Raw genomic sequence first — 25119 nt, forward strand, 5'->3', positions numbered from 1 at the left:
AGGAAAGAAAGAAAAGGTGGATGGCAGTGGAGGAATAACACCAAAGTTTGTCCTCTGGACTCAGCGCACGTACGCACGTGCGCACACACATGCATGAAGAAATAACATGATCAGTGCCGCTGTATCTAATCAGGCTAGAAAGACAATTCCAGAAGCACCAAAGCAACTCAGCAGATTCATTCTTTAGATTCTTTTCCTCTAGAAACACTCTTAGTACCAAAATCTGTGTCCAAGAAGGGCAGAACCAGGAATGTTACGTATGTCCCGCGTGCATGTGTGCTCGTTTGTAGAGACAGAGGAAGAGAACTTGAAAGACAGAAGATTGAAAGAATCGTCACACAAAGTTGAGACTTACGTCTGTGGGGAAAGCCAGCAGACCGGAGACCCAGGAGAAGTGTTTATTTTGCAGCTAGAGTCCAAGGCTGGATATAGGCAGAATTCCTTCGTGAAGGGACATCAATCTTTTCTCTAAAGCTTTCAGCTGATTTATTAAGGCCCACCCATATTATGAAAAATTGTCTGCATTACTCAAAGGTCTCTGTGTGTGTGTGTGTGTGTGTGTGTGTGTGTGTGTGGCATTTATGAGAACCCATGTGCCCCAGCACACATGTGGAGCTCAGAGGACAAGCTTGGGTGATGATCCCCTCCTTCCACTTTGTTTGAGACTGGTTCTCTCATGGGGTTTATTTGCCCACTGCAGACGCAAGAGCATCTGGCCTGTGAGCTTCAGAATCCTCCTGACTCTGCCTGCTGCTACGGTAGATGGGTTGGAATTACAGACACATGCACCTCCATCCAGCTTCACTTGGGTTCTGGGGAATCCAAACTCTTATCTTTAAGGTTCATGTATCAAGTGATTTTAACCACTAAACCATCTGTCCAGACCCCTTATTGTTGTTTTTGAGACAGGGTCTTGTAAAGTAACCAAGGTTGTCTCAGAATTCACTGTGGAGCCCAGGCTGGCCATAAGCTTTTGGCAATCTTCCTGCCTCTGCCTGCCAAGTACTAAGGTGACAGGCATGTACCACTACGTCTAGCAAGCAGCAAGTCTACGGGTTGACGTGTTGATCTCATCTAAAAAGTACCTTCATAGCAACATCAAGAATATGGTTTGGGGGCTGGAGAGATGGCTTAGCGGTTAAGCGCTTGCCTGGGAAGCCTAAGGACCCCGGTTTGAGGCTCGGTTCCCCAGGTCCCACGTTAGCCAGATGCACAAGGGGGCGCACACGTCTGGAGTTCGTTTGCAGAGGCTGGACCCTGGCGTGCCCATTCTCTCTCTCTCCCTCTATGTCTTTCTCTCTGTGTCTGTCGCTTTCAAATAAATAAAAAATTAAAAAAAAAAAAAGAATATGGTTTGGGAGCTGGAGAGATTGCTAAATCGTTAAGTCACTGGCCTGCTAATCCTAAGGACCCAGATCCAATTACCCAGTACCCACGTTAGCCAGATGCACAAAGTCGCACCTGCACCTGGAGTTTGCAGTGGCAAGAGGCCCTGGTGTGTCCATTCTCTCTCTCCCTCTCCCCCCTACCTCCTGCCTCTTTCACTCTGATTCTCTCTCTCTCTCTCTAATAAATAAAAATATATTTTTTTAAATTTTTATTAACATTTTCCATGATTATAAAATATATCCCATGGTAATTCCCTCCCTCCCCACCCCCATACTTTCCCATTTGAAATTCCATTCTCCATCATATTACCTCCCCATTACAGTCATTGTAATTACATATATACAATATCAACCTATTAAGTATCCTCCTCCCTTCCTTTCTCCACCCTTTATGTCTCCTTTTCAACTTACTGGCCTCTGCTACTAAGTATAAATAAAAATATTTTTAAAAAAGTGTTCGACCAAACATCTGGGCACCACACCCTAGTCAATTTCATCCATAGAAATAATCATCACAGGGCTGGAGAGATGGCTTAGCGGTCAAGGCACTTGCTTGCAAAGCCTAAGGACCCAGGTTGGATTCTCCAGGTCCCACATAAGCCAACTGCACACACTGGCATATGCGTCTGGAGCTCATTTGCAATGGCTAGAGGACCTGGCACAACCATTCTCTCTCTGTCTCGGTCTCTCTCTTTCTCTCCCTCTGTCTCTAATAAATAAAAATAAAACTAATAATCATAGAGCTCAACAACATGTCCCTAGAAATCTGCCACATAGTCTCTGATTCTGGGACATCATCTCTGAATACAGGCTTGTTAGAGCCATGCCGTCCAGAAAGATCACTGGTCAGGACATCAATAGGGGACTGGAGTCTTTGTCCAGTCAGGAAAGAACTCTGGTGGGGACAGCAGTAAGGGACTGGAATCCTTGTCCTGATACCGTCCCACAGCTGACATATGAGAATTAGGCATACTGCTTATATTTTGCTTCTTGGGGGCGGGAAGGGTGCATCTTAAATTCTCCAGCTCCTCTTCTAGGTCCTCAGTGCTTTGGGATCAGGAGTACATGTTCTAGCACTTTCTTCCGCCACACATCTAGCCATGCTACCATCAAATACAGTAGGCCGCCAGTCCATGTCTTCTGCATGGGTAACATAGAAGGGTGTCAGGTTTTCTGGATCTTCCACTAATTGTATCCTTCCGAACAAGCCGCATGGTCTGTTGAATTCCCAGGTAATTTGCAAATGAGAAAACAGAACTCGACTCCCTTTCCTCAGTGAGTGTTTCATTCATTATCATTCACGCTAAAATCAAAACCGCCTTCAGAGTAAGTCCCACATGGGCTGGGGTGCCCCACCCCGTCCGAGCGTGAAAGGAACAAACGTGGTCTCTGTGCTCCAAGGCTTCGTCACCTGGGGCTTTGCAGCCCCCCAGGGCCACCTATAAATGCCACACCAGAGTGGAGACTTTACCTGTAGATCTCTTTTCCAAGGTCTTTGCTAATGTGGAACTTCTTTCTTTTCTTCCTTCCTTTCTTTTTTTTTTTCCGAGGTAGGTTCTCACTCTGGCCCAGGCTGGCCTGGAATTCACTATGTAGTCTCAGGGTGGCTTTGAACTTGTGGCGATCCTCCTACCTCTGCCTCCTGAGTGCTGGGATTAAAGGCGTGCACCACCACACCCAGCTCTTTTTTTCTTTTTTAATGGGAGAATTGGCATGCCAGGGCTTCCAGCCATTGCAATCGAACTACAGATGCATGCGCCCCTTGTGCACATGTGTGACATTGCATGCTTGTGTCACTGTGCACTTGGCTTATGTGGGACCTGGAGAGTTGAACGTGAGTCCTTGGACTTTGCAGGCAAGCGCCTTAACCACTAAGCAGTCTGTCCAGTCCTGAGGTGGAATTTCTGAGACCAAACACACAAGGCTGTACATGTTTTTACGGAGTATACTAAATATAAAATTAGCAGTTAGAAATACTAATTCACTGGTTCCCATTCGTTCAATGTTTAATACCTAAAAGAACACCTTCCCAAGCATTGGTGGTGGTGTTAATGATAATTTGGGGCTGGGGAGATGGCTGAGTAGATAGAGTGCTTGCTTGCAAAGCCTGTCGACCAGGGTTCAATTCGCCAGCACCCATGTAAAGCCAGATGCACAAAGTGGCGGAGTTCATTTGGGGCCACAAGAGAACTGGTGTGTTCATACTCATTTTCTCTGCCTCAATCTCTCTCTCTGTCTCACATACACCCAAATAATAATAATAATAATAATAATAATAATAATAATAATAGTAATAGCCAATACTTAGCAATTCCTTTATGCCAAACCCTGTGCTCAGTGCTTTCTCTGCCTCGTGGCTGGTTATTCTCTAATGATTAAGTCAGAAAGAAAAACCAAGCTCTGAAAAGGTGTGATGACATGGCTATTGAGCGACAAAGCTGGTGTTTGGGTCCCAATGTGTCTGACCCAGATGGTGCATGTCTTTACTACAGATTCGTTTAGTTATTTCAGGAATGCATTTCAACTTCGGAATTTCACCATCTAACAGTGAGATTCAAAGAGATGATCTCTCCAGTTCCTTCCAAATCTAATTAATGATAGAGAGACACTTGGTTGATGAAGTTGGCCAGGCCATTGCCCCTGGTGACCCGTCCTAGGATCTGGGTCCTTGTGGTACAAATAGAAGTGTTTATGTAAATAGAGCAACTGTGGACCTCTGGGAATTGAGCCACACAGAGACGTAGGCTCCTGATCCAGTGGGGAGGGAGCTAAGAGAGGAGCAAGCAGAATCTCTCCTCTCCTGCGTCTGCTCATTCATTTATTTATAACAGTAATGGTGGGATCTAGCAAAGGAGTCTGTGATGTCTTTTTCTATCCATTCCCAGCTCTCCCTGTGCCACTGGGTATCCATACTATTGCTTTGCAATATACTAAAAGCATACTAGGGCTGGAGAGACGGCTTACTGGTTAAGGCACTTGCTTACAAAGCCAAAGGACTCATATTCAATCTCTCGCTAGATCCCACGTAAGCTAGATGCACAAAGGTGAGGCAAAAGCAAGGTCACACATGCCCACTAGGCGGTACAAGCATCTGGAGTTTGATTGCAGTGGCTGAGTCCCTGGCACACCAATTCTCTCTCTCTCTGTGTCTGTCTCTCTCTCTCTAAAATTTAAAAAAAAAAACTATACTAAAAATACCTTGAAAATATGGGTATGAAGAGAGAAGGACAGAAGAAAATTGGGGTGTGTTTATAGATGGATCTGGGCTAGAATAGCTTGTCCTTGATTCCAGTGGGATGTGGCATTGGAAATCACTCTCCAATGGCTCCCATTCCCTATCAGTGGTTCCTTTCTTTTCTCTCTTCCAAGTACCATTACTGTATGTGGGAAGCACCCCCAAAGCCTTCATTTATCAGTATGTGTACGGCCAGTCTTGCTGAATACAAAATTAATAGTAGCGGGACTGTGGAGATGGCTCAGCAGTTAAAGGCAATTGCTTGCAAAGCCTACTGGCCTAGATTCAATTCCCCAGCCACCACCATACAGCTAGACACACACACACACACACACACACACACACACACACACACAAAATGGCGCTAGCATCTGGCATTCATTTGCAGTGGCAAGAGACCCTAGGCATGCATAAATAAATAATTAATTAATAACAATAGCAATAAAACTAGCATTTGTTAAAATAACAAACAGGCAGTGTTTGGCTCTTTGACGGATTACTTAATCCTCAAAACCATTATATCTAGTAGAAGCTAATGTTAGTCTACGTAAGGGCGGTGCAGTAGATAGCTTCAGGTCACTGAGATGAACGTCCAGACCAGGCCCAGTTAGAAGGGACTTACTGACGCTTACAGTGAGAAGGGGAAGTTCCATAATGGCAGAAGAAGCTGGCCTGCTTTCACAGGTCTGAGCAGAGAGAGAGAGAGAGAGAGAGAGGCCACAAGCCACAAGCCAAAAGCCACACAGCGCACTTCAGGAACTCCAGGTGGAAGTAGGCACTTTGCATATCTTGAGGTTGGAACTTCAAACCCACCACCATACCTTAAGATCCGCCCAGGGACACCTCCAGCCAGGTGGCTGCAAATGCAAACCACAGACTAATAAAACACTGAATATATTGGGGGCCATCTATTCAAACTACCACAGGAGGGGAAACTGAGGCTTGGACCAGTTGAGCCATTCATTTTAGGTTCCAGACGTAGCAAGAGACGGAGTTGGAATTTGCATTTGGGTCTTTCTGGTCTTACCCGGCAGTTGCGGGGAGAGGGGCCAATTCCAAACTCTGCCCTGGCCACGTCCATAGCTCATGCTCTGTGGCTGACTGAGTTCTTTTCATCCAGTCTGCCAGTGCTCAGCCCTTGGATCCTACCCCGTACCCTGCAACCCAGTGACTGGCCAGTGTGAGTGTCTGCCCGGGGTAACAGGACAGCGATGTGACAGGTGTCTCTCCGGAGCCTATGACTTTCCCCATTGCCAAGGTAAGGAAGCCTGAGAAGCAGGCTGGGGGGGGGGGGGCTGGTTCCTATCTGTGTGGGGACAGCAGGCTCCTAGAGGAGCCTGCCAGTGACCCTGGAGCCACACTGGTCACCCCTACATAGTTGACCTAATCTTCCCCTATTTGAGACCATTGAAAACAGCTTATATGTAACCTCAAAGGAATCCAGAAAAGATTTGTTCTTAACAAACAAACAAACAAAAAAAAAAACCAAGGTAAATTCACATCTGCTACAAATCTTGGTTTCTCCACTTTAATGTCACTTCTGCGGTGAAGGTGACTTGTCGGCCCCTGGCCTGAGACATTGAACCTTCTCACCTTAGTGGCTTCCAGAACTGATATGGGCTGCCCAGGCTCTTGCCACTGGCTGGGTGGGTCATGTGCCCCCGCCTCTGAGATAGAGGAAACCGAAGTGAGCTGCCGTCGCTTTCCTCAAGCTTCGTGGTGTGGGCAGTCCAGGGCAGGTCAGTAGATCCTGTCTGGTGACCTTAAGGTTGCTTGCTGTGTTGAGAAGAGCTATGATGGAAGATGGACCCAGACTTTCCATCAGATGAATGTGGTTTTCATAGGAACCCTGCCTGCCCCTGGTAATGCTGGGAAATGTAGTCTTCGGAGCCATCTGGGAATGGGGTCAGGGTGGGGAAGAGACTGCATTTGCCAGAACATTCCTATTCGGAATTCTCTTGAGGGTGGAAACAGCAGATAGCAGTGACCCTGAGAAGGCCTGAGCTGAGGCTCCTTGGGAGGCAGGGGCGTCAAAGGTGGATCTGCTCTTAAGTAGGCTGCAGGAATGGAAGAGCCACAGGAGACACCGTGCAGCCATGACATCCCAGATCTGGACAGTGACATTGATCATGCTAGGTAGGAGACCCAGGCTGGAACATGTTTTCCAGGACGGAAAACAAACAGGAACAGAATGGAGAAAGAAAGAAAGGGTGAAAGAGACATTATGGAAAAGTTGAGGCTGTAGGAGCAACTTGTAAGAAAACATGACCCTAGTATGGATTTGTTTCAATGATTTGAAACCCAGGCCCAGAACAGGCTCTATTTCCAGATCTATAACTGTGTAACAGTGATGCTAAGACTTTGCAAAACAGTCTTGTGTGTTCTATAGACGAAGGCAGGAAAGCAATTGACTTCATGAAGAAAGGTAAAACAGAGCGGGAGGCAGAGATAGGAGGATTGCCATGAGTTTGAGGCCCCCTTGAGACCACATAGTGAATTCCAGGCCAGCCTGGGCTACAGTGAAACCTTACCTCAAAAAACCAAAACAAAAAACAAACAAACAAAAACAAAGCAAAGCAAAACAAAACAAGCAAACAAACAAAAAACGGTCATACAGGTTGGGTTATTATAACTAACTCTTGGCTAATGACAAAAGCCAGAAATTTCCCAATTCCTTTTGAGTGGTTAATAGGAAAAAAAGAAAAACAAAAAACAAAAAACAAAAAAAAAACAGCTCCTGGTACAATAGTGCCCTCTTGTGGCCGATTCCAAAGATGCTCTACATCCCACAATCTTCCTAATTTTCCCCAACCAGAAATACAGTTTTATTACTTTGTTGGGTACAAAATGGGTAATTTTGGGACTGAATATCACTGACATTCATTATTTTGTATGTCTTACTATGGATTGCATGCAAAGTTTTTGCCACTTGCCTATCAAAAATCGCAAGCATAGGTGCACTGTTGTGTGTGTGTGTGTTTTTTTTTTTTTCCCAAACAAAGCAAAAGTTAAAAATTTGAAATGCCAAAACAGACTTAATAGCCAGGCATTTGTCACATTTCTAAATCTTTTACAGGTGCAAGCACTGCCTGTGACCCAGCCGGGACCGTTGACTCCAGCTTGGTAAGTCGGGGGGGGGGGGTTATGTGAAGGGCTTACAACCCTGTTAATTTTGTGTGTGTGTGTGTGTGTGTGTGTGTGTGGTGTGCACATAGTGTGTTTGCATGTGTGTGTGCGGATGCACATGCCCAGTGTGCCTGCATACAGAGCCCATAATAGAACATCAAGTGTCCCGCTCTCTCACTCTTACATCTTGTGTCCTTGAGAAAGAGTCTCTTACTCAACCTGGAGCTACTGATTCTTTGGTCAGGCTGGCTGACCAATGAGCCCCAGCAGTTATCCAGTGCCCCCCCCCCCCCGACCCCCTCTGGACAGCAGTTACAGACGTGCATGGCCACACCCATATTTTTAATGTTTTTTGTTTATTTTTATTTATTTATTTGAGAGCGACAGACAGGCAGAGAGAAAAAGAGGCAGATACAGAGAGAGAGAACGGGTGCGCCAGGGCCTCCAGCCACTGCAAATGAACTCCAGACGCGTGCGCCCCCTTGTGCATCTGGCTAACGTGGGTCCTGGGGAACCGAGCCTCGAACCGGGGTCCTTTGGCTTCGCAGGCAAGCGCTTAACCGCTACGCCATCTCTCCAGCCCAGCGCCTCTATTTTTATGTGGTGCTGGGGAGAGAACTCAGCTCTTCATGTTTTTGTGGTAAGCACTCTCACCCCACTGAGCCACCTTACCGCCTGTCACTGTCATGGATACATGCTCAAGACTAACTATGCCCCCCCCCCCGGGTTAAATTAAATAAGACACAAGTCTAAATTACTTAGAAGTCAGTGTTCTTTTTTAAAGTACATATGGAAATTTGTGTGGATTTTTCAAAAACAAAAGAATAAAGCTCAGCTGGAAAGCTGGCTGTTGCAATCAGGTTCGCATTGCGGGCAGAAATCACCTGATCTAGAGCAGCTTGTGGGGGGAAAAAAAGGTTTACCTTGGCTTACAGACTTGAGGGGAAGCTCCATGATGGTGGGGGACAACGATGGCATGAGCGGAGGGTGGACATCACCCCCTGGCCAACATCAGGTGGACAGCCGCAACAGGAGAGTGTGCCAAATACTGGCAAGAGGAAACTGGCTATAATACTCGTAAGCCCATCCCAACAATACACTGCCTCCAAGAGGCGTTAATTCCCAAATCTTCATCAGCTGGGAATCTAGCATTTAGAATACCTCAATTTATGGGGGACACCTGAATCAAACCACCACATTCCATGCTGGCCCCCATAAACTTGATAATCATCCATGTTGTGAAATGCCATGCATTCAGTCCAACTTTAAAAGTCCACATATTTTTTTTTTTTATCTATTCTAATGATGTTCAAACATCCTCATAATCCAGGGTCTTTTTTTTTTAAATTATTTATTTATTTATTTGAGAGCAACAGACACAGAGAGAAAGACAGAGAGAGAGAGAGAGAATGGGCGCGCCAGGGCTTCCAGCCTCTGCAAACGAACTCCAGATGCGTGCACCCCCTTGTGCATCTGGCTAACGTGGGACCTGGGGAACCGAGCCTCGAACCGGGGTCCTTAGGCTTCACAGGCAAGCGCTTAACCGCTAAGCCATCTCTCCAGCCCTCCAGGGTCTTTTAACTGAGCCATAATACCAAAAAATCCTCCCCCAGCCAAAAAAAACAAAAAACAAACAAACAAAAAAAACCCATAATGGCACAGAGAAAAAACTAATACTGCAAAAGATGACACTAGGCATAACAAATAAATATTCAACCAATACAAGATTTAAACAGGGCTAACATCAAACTTTGTAGTTCCAACTCCAACAACTCTAGTCAGTGAAAAGTCTCCAATAATTCTAACCAGCAACAGGTCTCTGGAGTTCCAATTTTACCCTACCAGCTAGGCTACTCACACTCCTGGAATACTTCACCCAGGGCTGGCAGCTCTCTTTGGCAGCCATCTAGTGGTCCTGGCATCTCCACTGGGTCTCCACTGCAACCCATAGTTCATCCTCACAACTCCATCAGGTCTCCATGCAGGCATCCAGCAAACCTGCTTCACACTGCCCATGGCCATTTCCAAAACACAAGACCATGTTACAAATTCATTGACCCTCTCTTTTCTGTATGTCTTATGCTCTATAATACAAGGTGGGGTGCCAATTTGTTAATCCAGTGGGGAATAAAGCAGACTTTGAAGAGCAGGACACTCCTTTAGCATTTAGGCCCCTTCAAAAGACTTTTCATTCTTTTTGTTGTCCCATCATGGGTCAGCTGGCCCAATCTCAGTGGTTGTAAGCTCTCATACAATTGCAGCTGAACAGGCAGCAGTTTTGGCCCAAAGATTTCCTTTTCTCTGTGCCATATCCCTCTACTCACATCAGTCCATTTCTATGCAATGCAACCCTGTACAACTTCTCAGGACACAGGCATAACAGCAAGCCTCTCACACAAACTGCTTCTAGCCCATTCCAGGCAAAGCTCTTTCTCATTCTCATAAGCCAAACCTCATAGTCCATAGATCTTACTGCATTCAGGCCTTTCAACTCTGACCATAACAGTCCATCAAGCTATACTTAAAGTACTGTAAGGCAGATGCCTCTTAGGCCAAGGTTTCAAATCCTCCCACATTCCTCTTGAAAATCAGCTCCCATAGGTGAAGCCACACAGTCAGGTATCTAGCAGCAATCCCACTTCTCTGTTACCAACTTTACTGTTGTAGTCAGGTTCAAACTACTGGCAGAAATCACCTGAACAAGAGCAGCTTATGGAGGGAAAAAAGGTTCATTTTGGCTTACATACTTAAGGGGAAACTCTACGATGGCATGGGACAATGATGGCATGAGCAGAGGGTGGACATCACTTCCTCACCAACATGAGTGGACAACCGCAACAGGAGAGTGTGCCAAACAGTGGCAAGGGGACACTGGCTATAATACCCATAAGCCCGCCCCCAACAGTACACTCCCTCTAGGAGGCATTAATTCACAAATCTCCATCAGCTGGGAACCTAGCATTCAGATCACCTAAGTTTATGGGAGACACCTGAATCAAACCACCACAGTGGCTTAGTGGTTAAGGTGCTTACTAGTGAAGCCTAAGGACCTAGGTTTGATTCCCCAGTACCCATGTAAGCCAGATGCACAAGGTGGTACATGCATCTGGAATTTGTTTGCAGTGGCCAGAGGCCCTGCACCCAATCTCTCTCTCTCTCTTTTGTCATTCTCAAATAAATAAATAAAATGAAGAATAAAGCTTATTTAAACTTTCTTTTTTTTGTAATTTTTATTAACATTTTCCATGATTATAAAATATATTATTTAAACTTTCGATACTAAAGTCCCAGAGTTAAACTCTTGGTGTAAATTACTCTAAGGGTGTTGGCACCATGGGTGTTCCCAATGCTCCGTCGGTGGGCAAGGACATGTTAAGTAAAGCTGGCTGTGCACAAAATCAGTACAAATTCCCCATCATTCCAAGCACATACTGTGATGTTTGGAATCATTTTCTAAGGCCTTTAAAAAGTGATCTCTTGGGCTGGAGAGATGGCTTAGTGGTTAAGCGCTTGCCTGTGAAGCCTAAGGACCCCGGTTTGAGGCTAGATTCCCCAGGACCCACGTTAGCCAGATGCACAAGGAGGCGCATGCATTTGGAGTTTGTTTGCAGAGGCTAGAAGCCCTGGCGTGCCCATTCTCTCTCTCTACCTATCTACCTCTCTCCCTCTCTGTCACTCTCAATAAATAAAAATGAGCAACAACAACAAAAAATTAAAAAAAAAAAAAGTGATCTCTCTTTTTGGCCTCCCAGCCTAGGGATGTGACTCTAGGCACTGGAATGACCGTGGGATATTCTATCACTCATTTAAAAAATTTTTTTAATTTTTAGTTAGTTATTTGAGAACAACAGATAGACACACACACACACACACAGAGAGAGAGAGAGAGAGAGAGAGAGAGAGAGAGAGAGAATGAATGGCGCACCAGGGACTCCAGCCACTATAATGAACTGAAGATGCATGCGCCACCTTGTGCATCTGGCTAGCGTGGGTCCTGGGGAATCGAGCTCAGCCATCTCTCCAGCACCAGATTCTATCATTCTTACTGTCGTGAGGCTAGATGATCCTGAGGCCAGGCAGTGAATCTTGCTTCCCACAATAGTATTCACAGATAAGCATCATTCTTGCTTATTAATATTCAGGGTTTTTTTTTTTGAGGTAGGGTTTCACTCTAGCCCAGGCTGACCTGGCACTCACTCTGTAGTCCCAGGCTGGCCTCGAAGGCACAGCGATTCTCCTACCTCTGCCTCCCAAGTGCTGGGATTAAAGACGTGCACCACCACGCCAGGTTAGGTATTTTTTCTTTTTAAATTAATAATATATGATATCACAGTATCACTAGACACTGGTGATGCTTTAAATAAAGATATTTAGCTTTTCTATCTTTGTATTTCCCATTTGTTTTCTGTGTGTGGGTGTGGGTGTGGATGCACATGTGTGTGCAGGTGTATGTGCACACATGTGTGCATATGGAGGCCAGAGGACAACTCTGGGTGTTATTCCTCAGATACTGTCAACTTTTGTTTTTTGTGAGACGGTCTCTTACTGTCCTGGGACTCAACAAGTAGGCCAGACTCACTGGTCAGCAAGCCCCCCAAATCCACTGGTCTCACCTCTCCAGCACTGGGATTACAAATTACAAGTTCTCAACACCATGCCCAGCCTTTTTTTTTTTTTTTTTTTAAAGCGTGGGCTTTAGGGATCAACCTCAGACCCTCATAAGTATAAGGCAAGCACTTCACTGACTGAGCTATCTTCCTAGGCCCCTTCCAATAGCTTTATTTATTTATTTTTTTAATTGTGTTTCTTTGAGGTAGGGTCTCACTGTAGACCAGGCTGTCTTGGAATTCACCATGTAGTCTCTGGGTGGCCTCGAACTCATGGAAACCCTCCTACCTCTTCCTCCAGGGTGCTGGGGTTAAAGACATGCGCCACCACGCCCAGCAGTCCAATAGCTTTTTTAACCACACATGTGGATTATGTGTGTAAGAAGTAAATAAGTAACCAAAAAAACCCTAAAAAGACTCTTAAAATTAGTAGCTGCTTTTAGTGGCCCTCATTTACTTTTCATGGCCAGAATTGATTTCTATAAGTCTACGTTCCAAACACGTTTGAAAATAGGTCTTAATTCCAAGATGCCAACTGTGAGTTTGCTTTTTATTTATTTAAAGGGTTTTTGCCAATGCAAGCCTCATGTTGACAGCCCTACCTGCAGCATCTGCAAGCCATTGTATTGGAATCTGGCCAGAGAAAACCCCAGTGGCTGCTCAGGTAAATTCTCATGCACCGTTGCTCCCTGTCATGTAATTGCTTCTTTGTACTTTATTTCTCCGTGATTAAACCCACCACAGAGCTGTTTGTTAACCCGATTTGATTTGCCCAACATTCTGCGTGATAGGTTTTGAGCTCCGTCTCCATTTTGAGCAAATATCTGGCATTTTCAGAATCTCACCAAGGATTTTACATCCTGTTTCCATATGTACTTCGTTATATGTGAAGCCAACCGCTTGATAAATGCTTTTATACTTTTACCAGCTTGTTTTCATAATCCTCTCTTTCTGACTTAATCTTATTTTAACTTTGTACATGTGTGTATTTTATACATCTGTGATGAAACGGACTCATCTTCACCTAAGAGGCACTTTAATTTTAGTCTCGTATGAAAGCCAGTTTAAAACACTGGATCAAGTTGCTAAATGAAGTGGCTGTCGTTAAGACAGAGCAGACTATCACCCCAGCACATCAACAATGGCCTCCATGTGCGCATCCTTTAAAAACCCCATGGTGGGGCTGGAGAGATGGCTTAGCGGTTAAGCGCTTGCCTGTGAAGCCTAAGGACCCCGGTTCAAGGCTCGGTTCCCCAGGTCCCACGTTAGCCAGATGCACAAGGGGGCGCATGCGTCTGGAGTTCGTTTGCAGTGGCTGGAAGCCCTGGCGCGCCCATTCTCTCTCTTTCCCTCTATGTGTCTTTCTCTCTATGTCTGTCGCTCTCAAATAAATAAAAAATGAACCAAAGAACTTTAAAAAAAAAAAAAAAAACCATGGTCGTGGGGCTTCAGTGTTGGAAGAGCCATAAGCTAACCATTTCTCTAGATGGAGTAGATTGATTGGTCTCTTCTGTTAAACTCAGAAAAGCAATCTGAGGGCTGGAGAGATGGCTTAGCGGTTAAACGCTTGCCTGTGAAGCCTAAGGACCCCGGTGCACGCGTCTGGGGTTCGTTTGCAGTGGCTGGAGGCCCTGGTGCGCCCATTCTCTCTCTCTTCTCTCTTTCTTTCTCTCTCTCTGTCACTCTCAAATAAATAAAAATGAACAAAAAAATTAAAAAAAAAAAAAGAAAAGCAATCCGATTTTAAGAGCCAGTGGGGCGAGCTATAGGAACATCCAAATCGTACGTGTCACGTTGCAGGCGCGGGATGTCCCCAGAGCCCAGGAACCGGCCATTTCTGTGACGTCTCACTGCAGGACACTGTCTTATCTCCACAGAATGCCAGTGCCACGAGGCAGGAACCGCGAGCGGGATTGGCGAGTGTGGCCAGGTAGCGTGGGCCAGGCTTTCACGAGATAAGGGTAGTATCCACAGCAGCCGCCGGTTGGGATTTCTGGATGGGGTGGGCGCGGGGACCCGTGAGGACAGCCAGTTCAAGGTTATCCTCCGCCGATCCTGGCTCCACTGCTCCCCACCGTACAACGAGGCTGCTTTCAGTCCCCGAGATTTGCAGATTGTGTGCATCCGTTTTTGTCGTCTTGCCCGTTGTTTGACAGGGAGGTGGTGACTGCAGTTGCAAAGCTCACGTGACGGGTGATGCCTGTGACACCTGTGAGGATGGCTATTTCGCTTTGGAGGAGAGCAGTTACTTTGGGTGTCAAGGTGAATACGCTTCAGTGGGTCCTGAGTGATGCAAGGGGCTGCAGGACAAGAGGGCAGGAGTCACCCTCTCCCCGCCTTCACTGTCCTCAGGCTGATCTGCAGGGACGGACGATGCCCGGATATTTTGTCTGGAAGACTGAGTTGACCCTGGTACTTGCAAACTGCAAATGGTGTTGGCTCCATTTGTTCTGCACCAGAACCCTGTTGGTTCAATTATAAAATACCTAATTGGGACGGGAGGGCATCTGTTAATGTCATAAAAAACGAACAAACAAAAAAAGCCTCATTATTTTAGGAAATGGTTCTCGCTTAATAAAGTGTTTGCTTCATAAGGATGAAGACCTGAGTTTGATCCCCAGAACCTACATAACATCTGGGTGCGGTGGCACCTGCTTGTGATCCCAGTGCTGAGGAGGTGGAGACAGGAGGATTTTGTGGCTCTTGCTGGCTAGCCAATCTAGCCCAACTGGGCAGATTTCAAGCCAGTGAGAGACCCTGTCTCAAAAACTTTCGTTGGTGGGCTGGAGAGATGGCTTAGCGGTTAAGCACTTGCCTGTGAAGCCTAAGGACCCCGGTTCGAGGCTCGGTTCCCCAGGTCCCACGTTAGCCAGATGCACAAGGGGGTGCACGCGTCTGGAGTTCGTTTGCTGAGGCTGGAAGCCCTGGCTCGCCCCTTCTCTCTCTCTCCCTCTATCTGTCTTTCTCTCTGTGTCTGTCACTCTCAAATAAATAAATAAAAAATGAACAAAAAATATTAAAAAAAAAAAACTTTCGTTGGTGGTCTTGAGGATCATTGCTAAAGGGTGTCCTTGGCCTCCATGCACATGCATGCACACACGTGCACCTGTACATGTGCACACACATAAAAAGGCTTAGCCATTTTAAAGCCGTGTGTGTGTGTATGTATGTATATGCAGATAGATGGATGGATAGATGATAGGTAGGTAGGTAGATGGTTAGATAGATAGATAGATAGATAGATAGATAGATAGATAGATAGATGGATAGGTGTTTTGGTTTGCTTTATTTTGTTTTGTTTTTCAAAATAGGGTCTTACTTTAGCCCAGGCTGACCTTAGAATTCACTATGTAGTCTCAGGTTGGCCTTGAACTCACAGCAATCCTTGTACCTCAACCTCCCAAGTGCTGGGATTAAAGGCATGTACCACCATGCCCAGCTAAGGCTGTATTTTTTTATTGTCAAAAAATCCAGATACTTAGAGATAGGGTTGTATTAAATAGTCTCTCAATGTCATCTTGGTATAAGATTGACAGTAGTGGGGGCTGGAGAGATGGCTAAGTGGTTAAGCGCTTGCCTGTGAAGCCTGAGGACACGGTTCGAGGCTCCATTCCCCAGGACCCACGTTAGCCAGATGCACAAGGGGGCGCACGCGTCTGGAGTTTGTTTGCAGTGGCTGGAAGCCCTCGCACACCCATTCTCTCTCTCTTTCTCTGCCTCTTTCTCTGTCTGTTGCTCTCAAATAAATAAATAAAAACTAAACTAAAAAAAAAAAAAAGATATTGACAGTAGTGCTGTTTCTTAAGCATGTTTTGCTCTCAGGCTCCTGTGAACTCCACATAGGACAACTGAGCTCCAGCTGCCTTGAGGTCACGCACCTCCAAATTAAAGGAAGACTTCTCAGGGGTCAGGCCATCTTTATTTAGGAGGTCCCTGCCAGATATAAGATATGACAGAACCCCAGAAAGGCAGGCACCACAATACTGGGATTATGTGTACTCCCCTGTCACAGGGGGAGGGAAACACCCGATAGGGAGGGAGGGAGGGAGTTTGATGGGTAGCCACAGCTCTTTCCTAACTTTCAGGGTGTCAGTGTGACATTGGTGGGGCACTCAACTCCATGTGCAGCGGGCCCTCGGGAGAATGCCAGTGCCGGGAGCACATCGTGGGGAAGATGTGTCAGCGGTAAGTCTCGGGGGGCGGGGGTCCTTCCCACATTCATGTTGCAGACGGCCACCGTGCAGGGTTCTGCCTTAAGCAGTCTTAAGAACCAGTGGCAGACGAAGCTGTATGATGAAATACGAATGAATGAGATCTGAATGAAGCATGTGTGATGCAATATGAAACCTAGACGTCTGTCCATGAGCCAATTAAAATGGGAAATGAGGGCTGGAGAGGTAGCTTAGCAGTTAAGCGCTTGCCTGTGAAGCCTAAGGACCCTGGTTCGAGGCTCCATTTCCCAAGACCCACATAAGCCAAATGCACAAGGGGGCGCAAGTGTCTGGAGTTCGTTTGCAGAGGCTGGAAGCCCTGGCGCACCCATTCTCTCTCTCTCTCTCTCTCTCTCTGACTCTTCTCTCTCTGTTGCTCTCAAATAAATGAAAATAAAAACAAGATTAAAAAAATATTTTAAAAAGTGGGAAATGAGCTAATTAAAATAGGAGATAAGGGTATCCAGGGAAATTTGTTCAGCTGCATAAGCTACAGAGCACCAAGGTGCCACGGTTAAGCTGAACAACTGCACAGAAAGCCAGGTGAGCAGGTGAGCTAGAAGTTCAAGTCATGTACGAGGCACAGCATGGAGGGCCGGAGCAGAGAGACCAGCTCCTGTTCTGGGAAAGAAAAGGAACAAGGAGCGGCCTGCACATGCCGAGCTTCCTGGGTCAGTGACATTCACTTACTTACAGCTTCCTTCTTAGACCCAAGAGCCAGAGAATGGAGCAGTCAGTCAGGTGTGTGGAGCAAGATGGTAGACAGGGGCTGGAGAGATGGCTTAGTGGTTAAGCGCTTGCCTGTGAAGCCTAAGGACCCCGGTTCGAGGCTCGGTTCCCCAGGTCCCACGTTAGCCAGATGCACAAGGGGGCGCACGCGTCTGAAGTTCGTTTGCAGAGGCTGGAAGCCCTGGCGTGCCCATTCTCTCTCTCTCCCTCTATCTGTCTTTCTCTCTATGTCTGTTGCTCTCAAATAAATAAATAAATAAATAAATAAATAAATAAATAAATAAAATAAGATGGTAGACAGGAGACATGGCCCAGTGGAGAAAGTGCTTCCTACGCAAGCATGAATACCCGAGTTCAGATCCCCCGCACCCACACAAAGTTGGGTGCTGTGGGGAGGGGGCCTGTAATCCCACTGTACCCTACCCTGTAAGGAGAGAGGTGAAGATCAAAACACGTTATATACACGTCTAAAAAATCTGCCACTGGGCATGGTGGTGCACACCTTTAATCCCAGCACTCGGGAGGCAGACGTAGGAGGATCACCGTGAGTTCGAGGCCACCCTAAGACTGCATAGTGAATTCCAGGTCAGCCTGGGCTAGAGTGAGACCCTACCTCAAAAAACCAAAAAAAAAAAAAAAAAAAAGCCAAAAGAAATAAAAATTTAAATTAACATAACTCATTAAATAAATAAATTAATTAATAACATTAAAAGTATTTAAAGCAAGGTGTGGTGATACATACCTGCTATCCTAGCACTTGGGAGGCTGAGGCAGGAGGACTGACGGAAGAGTTCCAGGCCAACCAGGACTCCAAAAAAATGTATATAGAGAAGCTTCTTAACCTGTTTGTTTAGCATATGAAGCATTATATCTATGATGCTTAGCGGTGCCTGGCAAATATTTATAAATAAATAAATAATATATATAATATATTATATATTTATTATATTATATATTATATTATTATATTAATATATATACACCATATGTGTGTATATATATTTATATATTATATAAATAAATTATACACACACACACACACACACACACACACACATATGGATGAAGGAATATAATCTATTTGAAGATCATCTATTTGATTTTGCTTAATTGTTGGCAGCCATTAGAACACACCTTAGGATACACGGAAGAACATGAACTGTGGTCTTTCTCATTTTAGTGCTTGGAATGAGTGGTGATAGGTGTGAATGTTTCTAGGAATAAAAGCAGTAGTCTGGAGGGACTGTGTTCACTTGTCCTTATTTAATAGGCTCTGTTCACTTGGCGTCAACTAGCAGGACGTTTGGGATTGAAAGGTATTCAAGTGATCAGTGAACCTGACGCGTGATGTTCGCATGTGTCATCCATTAAAGGCCTGAACGTAACCACTACTTCCCGGACTTGCATCACATGAAGTTTGAGGTTGAAGACGGTGTTACTCCTGACGGGAGAGACCTTCGGTTTGGATTCGATCCGCTGGTGTTTCCTGAGTTTAGCTGGAGAGGCTACGCCCCCCTGACCTTGGCCCAGGTATCTCTGGGGCATCTCACAGCCTCTCCCAACCCCAGCACTCTTAGACAGCCCCAAAGGCGAGACTGTTCCTTAAGCCTGTTCAGACCGTCTTCTCCACAATGCAGTGTAGGGGTGGAGGAGAGGTTAGGCTTGGAATTTGGGACAGGGCTGCATTTTAACCAGCAAGCATACATAAGGATTTCCCAGTTCATTGCTTCTTGAATTTGGAAACTAAATGAAGAAATGAAAGAAAGAAGGTGCTTTCCCATGGAGACCCTTTAAAAGAAGGATGAAATTTCTTGAATGACATTAGGCAATATTATAAGGACTATTGTTGTTTAATGCCATTTGTGGGAAAAAATGAGTTGACTTAAGTAATTCTAACAAAACTAGTGTTGCTTTTTTTTTTTTTTTAAATTTTAGAGAGAGAGAGAAGGAGAGAGGGAGAGAGAAAATTGGCACACCAGGGCCTCAGCCACTGAAATCGAACTCCAGATGCTTGTGCCACCTAGTGGGCATGTGCGACCTTGTGCTTACCTCACCTTTGTGTGTCTGGCTTATGTGGGATCCAGGTCCAGGACCAATGCAATCTTAGAGAAACTGAGACAGTTCACAGTTCTGCCAGAGCCCATCAAACCTGATGATGCATTGACAGGCCCATTTCCCCCAACCTGAGCTGCCTTTTCCCCCCAAAAGGAACAAAAGATACTTCACACCTTCTTCTTTCTTCCCAAATACATCAGTTCAGTGTCTTCAGTGCCCTGAACTTACTCCATCACTCAGGAAAAAAGAAAAAAAAAAAAAAGGTGTAGTGGATTTCACCAAGACAGAATAGGATATGGTTCACTGAAAGCCAGTGAAGGTACCGGCCTTCTTGCAGATGTTCCAGTTGGAAAGAATAGCTGGTCGACCCAAAGCGTTCAATTTCTAGTGGTGGACTTTCTGAGGAAGTCTTTTGGACCAGAAGACTTGTGGCCCTTGAATGGTCACTTAACTTTCCTCTGCCTTCAATACATCCTTGAATACTTATTTTCCAACTTGGAACAGTGAAAGATGCATTCCAGAAGATTCTGAAGACCAGAGGGAGTTCCTCAGTGTGTGTGTGTGTGGGGGGGCGGGTCAGTCAGCCATGGCTTCTGTGTCCAGAGTCACACATCTTCTCAAAGCCAGCCTCTATTTTTCCCCACATCTCACTCAACGGACATCCCCTTTGTGGGAACCAGAAGAGGTAGGGAAGAAACCAAAAGGACCTTGGACCGTAGCCACATGGGGACATGTAGCCTGCGGTCCTGCTACAGATTAAAACCATCTGCTCTTTTCATCAACACCGCAGGTTTTGCCATGCTCGCGGAGCACCGTGGGGTCCCAGGGCTTGAGGACCCATAGGTCTCCTCTGGTTGAAGGCCAGTACTCATTTTGGATAGCGCTCGAGATGAGACTTCATAAGGCAAAAGAGGCACATTTAATGACTTTCAGGGCCCACAAATACACTAGGGGTAACACCATGACTGTCTGTGGCCGTTCAGATGTTACACATGTACAGTGGATCCCAGAGAGGCCTCTCTACCCATGGAATAATACACGTTCCTCTCCTTCTCTCTTCTGCCCTTTCTTTCTCCCAGCTAGTAATGGATGAGCCCATCATCATGGCTTTCTTAAACTAATTTATCTAATACTTCATTTCTATCTGCCTGGTTAAATAAAATGATCAAAAGAGGTTCCTGGTTGTTGAGGGGAGTGTGTTTTCACTGTAACTTGAGTTTGTTTATTTATTTATATTTTAAAATATTTTTATTTATTTATTTGAGAGAGAGAGAAGGAATGGGTGCACCAGGGCCTCCAGCAACTGCAAACAAACTCCAGATGCATGCACCCCCTTGTGCATCTGGCTTACATGGGTCCTGGGGAATCAAATCTGGGTCCTATGGCTCTGCAGGCAAGTGCCTTAGCTGTTAAGTCATCTCTCTAGCCCTTCACTGTAACTTGAATTTGATTCCTATCAGGCCTGTATGCTTCCACATAGTTACTTAGTGAGAAAGAGAGAGAGAGAGAGAGAAAATATAAGCATAATAGTTACTGATTCACTAGCATTTGTTTTTCTTTTCTTTCTTTTCTTTTTTTTTTTTTGTTTTTTTGAGGTAGGATCTCACTCTGGTCCAGGCTGACCAGGAATTAACTACGTAGTCTCAGGGTGGCCTCAAACTCTCGGTGATCCTCCTACCTCTGACTCCCGAGTACTGGGATTAAAGGTGTGTGCCACCATGCTCAGTTAGCATTTCTTTTTTTTTTTATTACCCTTTTCTTTTTTAAATTTTTTTAATTTTTATTAACATTTTCCAAGATTATAAAAAAAAAAATCCCATGGTAATTTCCTCCCTTCCCCCCCCCGACACTTTCCCCTTCGAAATTCCATTCTCTATCATATTACCTCCCCATCTCAATCATTCTACTTACATATATACAATATCAACCTATTAAGTACCCTCCTCCCTTCCTTTCTCTACCCTTTATATCTCCTTTTTAAATTACTGGCCTCTGCTACTAAGTATTTTCATTCTCATGCAGAAGCCCAGTCATCTGTAGCTAGGATCCACATATGAGAGAGAATATGTGGTGCTTGGCTTTCTGGGCCTGGGTTACCTCACTTAGTATAATCCTTTCCAGGTCCATCCTAGCATTTCTTTTTAACCATTTTTTTTTCTCCTCTGTACTCTATGACTTTTTTGGTATTTTTTTTTTCAGAATAAAATAAGGATACTGTTGAATGTGGGGAAGTCACATCTCTCCTTATTTCACATTATTCTGCGATACATCAACCCTGGAATTGAAACAGTATCTGGTCGTATAACTGTTTATCCATCCTGGGACAAGTCAGGTAGGTAAAATTTCAACATCCTTTTTTTTTTTCCTAACTTTTTATTTTAATGAAATGGGGTCTCACTCTGTAACCCAGGCTGGCCTCAAACATGGGCCCGTTCCTCTGCTTCAGGCTGTCTAGTGCTGGGATTATAGACGATCATCTCCATGCCAAGATCATGCCTCTTTTCACCTGAGAGATGGCCAGGAAGTACCTCCACTTTTCACAAAGTTTACCATCCTTAGGAAATGTTCGGGTTCAGCTGCAAGAGCACTCGCTGTGCAAGCATGAGGACCCTAGTTCAGATCCCCAGCACCCACATAAAAACTGTAATACACCTGTAATCCCACCAAGGACCCCTGGGGCTCACCGGATAGCTAGTCAAGCCAAAAGGATGAGGTCCAGGTTCAGTGAGCGATTTTGTCCGAAAAAAATAAGATGGAGGGCTGGAGAGATGTCTTAGTGGTCAAGGGGCTTGCCTGCAAAGCCTAACAACTCAGGTTCAATTCCCCAGTACCCATATAAAATCAGATGCAATGGGGCATACGTCTGAAGTTCATTTGCAGTGGCCAGAGCCCCTAACATCATTCTCTGTCTCTCTCTCTCTCAATTTTTTTTCTCTCTCTCCCTTATTTCTTCCTCTATTTGCAAATAAATAAAAAATAAAATAATAAAAATAAGGTGGAAAGGGAAAACACCTGACATAGGCCTCTGGCCTCTACACAAACACACACACACACACACACACACACACTCATACTCAAAATAAAATGTTAAGCCTGGAACATGATCTTACTGGAAAGTTCTCTAGGTGTCTTTTGTTACTTCTCACTCTGTACACTTTGTGCTTATTTAAGTTTGGCTGCCAAATAACATCTGTTATCATTTAAAAAAAAATCAACAGAGCAGCATTTGTACCCTGGCTGCACCCCAGGGGTCATGATAGCATCTTTATGTAAAACCAATTCCTATAGTGCACACATGGCCAAGTAAGTGGCACCCTCTTGCTCACCCTGGACCTATTGCCCTTAATTCACCCACTGTGTCAAGTAAGGGGAGAGGGTGGAGGATAGGAATTTTAAAAGGAAGGCTATCAGAGGGAGTTCCTGCCAAACTTCTTCCAGGGTGAGGGCTTCCTGAGGACAAACGGAGGAGGGCCTAGCCAGCTCACCATACTCAGAGACAGGGCCTGGAAATGGAATTAGGGTTTCCAGCCATCCTGAGAAAACAGATTCTAGGGAGCATGTGGGATCCTGTAAGGACACAAAATGGACATGATGGATGGCAATCTAACGTAGGATCAAGATGTAGGCCTTTGTGTTTAGCAGTTGGAAGTGAGGTCAGGGAAGACTCTGTCTTCAAGTCCTATCAGGCACACTTGTGTGGCTGAAGGCTGGGTCGCCAGTACTCAGTAGAAAGCCCTGAAGGGTTTACTTGAATCGTGTACATAGATAGAGTGGTCGGGGGCTGGAGAGATGCCTTAGTGGTTAAGTGCTTGCCTGTGAAGCCTAAGGACCCCGGTTCGAGGCTCGGTTCCCCAGGTCCCACGTTAGCCAGATGCACAAGGGGGCGCACGCGTCTGGAGTTCGTTTGCAGAGGCTGGAAGCCCTGGTGCGCCCATTCTCTTTCTCTCCCTCTATCTGTCTTTCTCTCTGTCTGTCGCTCTCAAATTAAAAAAAAAAATAAATATATATATATATATAAAAAAAGAATAGATAGAGTGGTCGGGCGACATTTACCTCGGAGGACCAAAACCTTGCAGACCAGAGCAGCACAGCAAATTGCCCACTGCTCAGCTGGTCTTTACAGACCAGGCCTTCAGCCTCCAAGCTCTTCCTAATAGACTCTTCTGCCTCCTGTGGTGGCCAGGCTGTCAGCAATCTCCTGTCTGCTCAGTCACACAGTTGGATCACATTTTGGTCTGCGTTTCCATCTTCCAAGACAGTTTTCTCAGTCTGAGTCAGAAGCCCGGTTATCTGTTCCCAAGGTTACATGTCCCTCCTAAGTACCATTGTTAACACTGTAACTTCCTCTGTTTTCTAGTCTGTGTCACTCACCTCCCATGACCCCGGCATCAGCGAGCGAGGGCCATGCGGACTGTGTTTGCTTAGTCGCAGGCCTGGCACCCAGTGGACCCCTGTAGACATCTATGGAATGAAAGCAATGGAAAGATTTAGAGCAAACATTTCCTCTCAAGAAACACGCCTTTAATCCCAGCACTCTGGAGGCAGAGGTGGGAGGATCCCCATGAGTTCGTGAGTTCAAGGCCACCCTGAGACTACACAGTGAGCTCCAGGTCAACCTGGGCTTGAGTGAGACTCTACCTCGAAAAACCAAAAAAAAAAAAAAAAAAAAAAAGAAACAACTCTCTATTAAACTCGGGTGCAAGAGGGTTACTGTTTGCAGAAGGTCTTCTATTTGTCTCAGAAAAAAAAAATATACTATACCCCAAAATCAAATAACAGAAAGTAAAGACTTTTTCTAATTCCACAATGAATGTAGACAAATTGAAGAAGGGAAAAAGTTAAACTTCTCCAATATACAGAAAAGAAAAAAAATAATGTAATGGACAGGAATATATGCTGGATATGTATTGTATGCAAGTTGCATTCCTAAAGAGTGTAGGTATGAAGTCAGCCATGGCTGTGCATAGCTGTAATCCCAGCATTCAGGAGGAAAAAGTAGGAATATCAGTGGTTCAAGGCCAGCCTGGTCTACATTGTGAGTTCCAGGCCAGCCAGGGCTTCCTAGGGAGACTGTCTCAAAACACTGAGTGTATGTGTTACTCCATTATTTGATAAATTTGAAAATTACAATTCTTGCAGAAAATCACCACTAGCATCTTTCCATTATCTTTTTTTATACATACATGCACACATATAGATAGATAGATAGATAGATAGATAGATAGATAGATAGATAGATAGATAATTTTTAGAGAGAGCGAGACAGAGAGGAAGAGATAGACAGAGAGAGGGAGATAATTGGAGTGCCAGGGCCTCAGCCACTGAACTTGAACTCCAGACACTTGCACTACCTTGTAGGCATGTGTGACCTTGTGCTTGCCTCGCCTTTGTGTGTCTGGCTTATGTGGGATCTGGAGAGTTGAACATGGGTCCTTAGGCTTCACAGGCAAGTGCCTTAACCACTAAGCCATCTCTCCAGCCCCTTGTATATGGTTTTTTTTTTTTAATTGTGTGTTTTTTGGGACAATGTCTCAGAGTTCACCGTGGCCTTTATTTAAGCTTTCAATTGACAACTTCTATAAATATAGACAATAGACCTTGATCATAATCCTCTGCTGCCTTTCCCCTTTCTTCTTCCCAAATCCTCCCTTCCTTTTCTTTCCAATGTTTGGTCTCTCTTCTATTTTAATGTCAACATTTTTTTTCCCCCTCCTATTATTCAGGTCTTGTGTAGGTAGCATCAGCCACTGGGAGGTCATGAATACCAG

General features: G+C 45.2%; 1 protein-coding gene across 1 annotated transcript in view; it reads left to right on the plus strand.

The window, feature by feature from the left end:
- Positions 1-25119, plus strand: part of Lama3 (laminin subunit alpha 3) — a 327578-nt gene that overhangs the window by 127293 nt on the left and 175166 nt on the right. The window contains exons 13-20 of the mRNA XM_045135309.1: positions 5744-5881; positions 7700-7746; positions 12921-13020; positions 14234-14286; positions 14513-14618; positions 16442-16541; positions 18670-18826; positions 21551-21683. Coding sequence (XP_044991244.1) covers positions 5744-5881; positions 7700-7746; positions 12921-13020; positions 14234-14286; positions 14513-14618; positions 16442-16541; positions 18670-18826; positions 21551-21683 — 834 coding nt within the window. The remainder of the gene's footprint in view (positions 1-5743; positions 5882-7699; positions 7747-12920; positions 13021-14233; positions 14287-14512; positions 14619-16441; positions 16542-18669; positions 18827-21550; positions 21684-25119) is intronic.

The sequence above is a fragment of the Jaculus jaculus genome, chromosome 15 (genome assembly GCF_020740685.1).
Source record: "Jaculus jaculus isolate mJacJac1 chromosome 15, mJacJac1.mat.Y.cur, whole genome shotgun sequence".
Taxonomy (NCBI): domain Eukaryota; kingdom Metazoa; phylum Chordata; class Mammalia; order Rodentia; family Dipodidae; genus Jaculus; species Jaculus jaculus.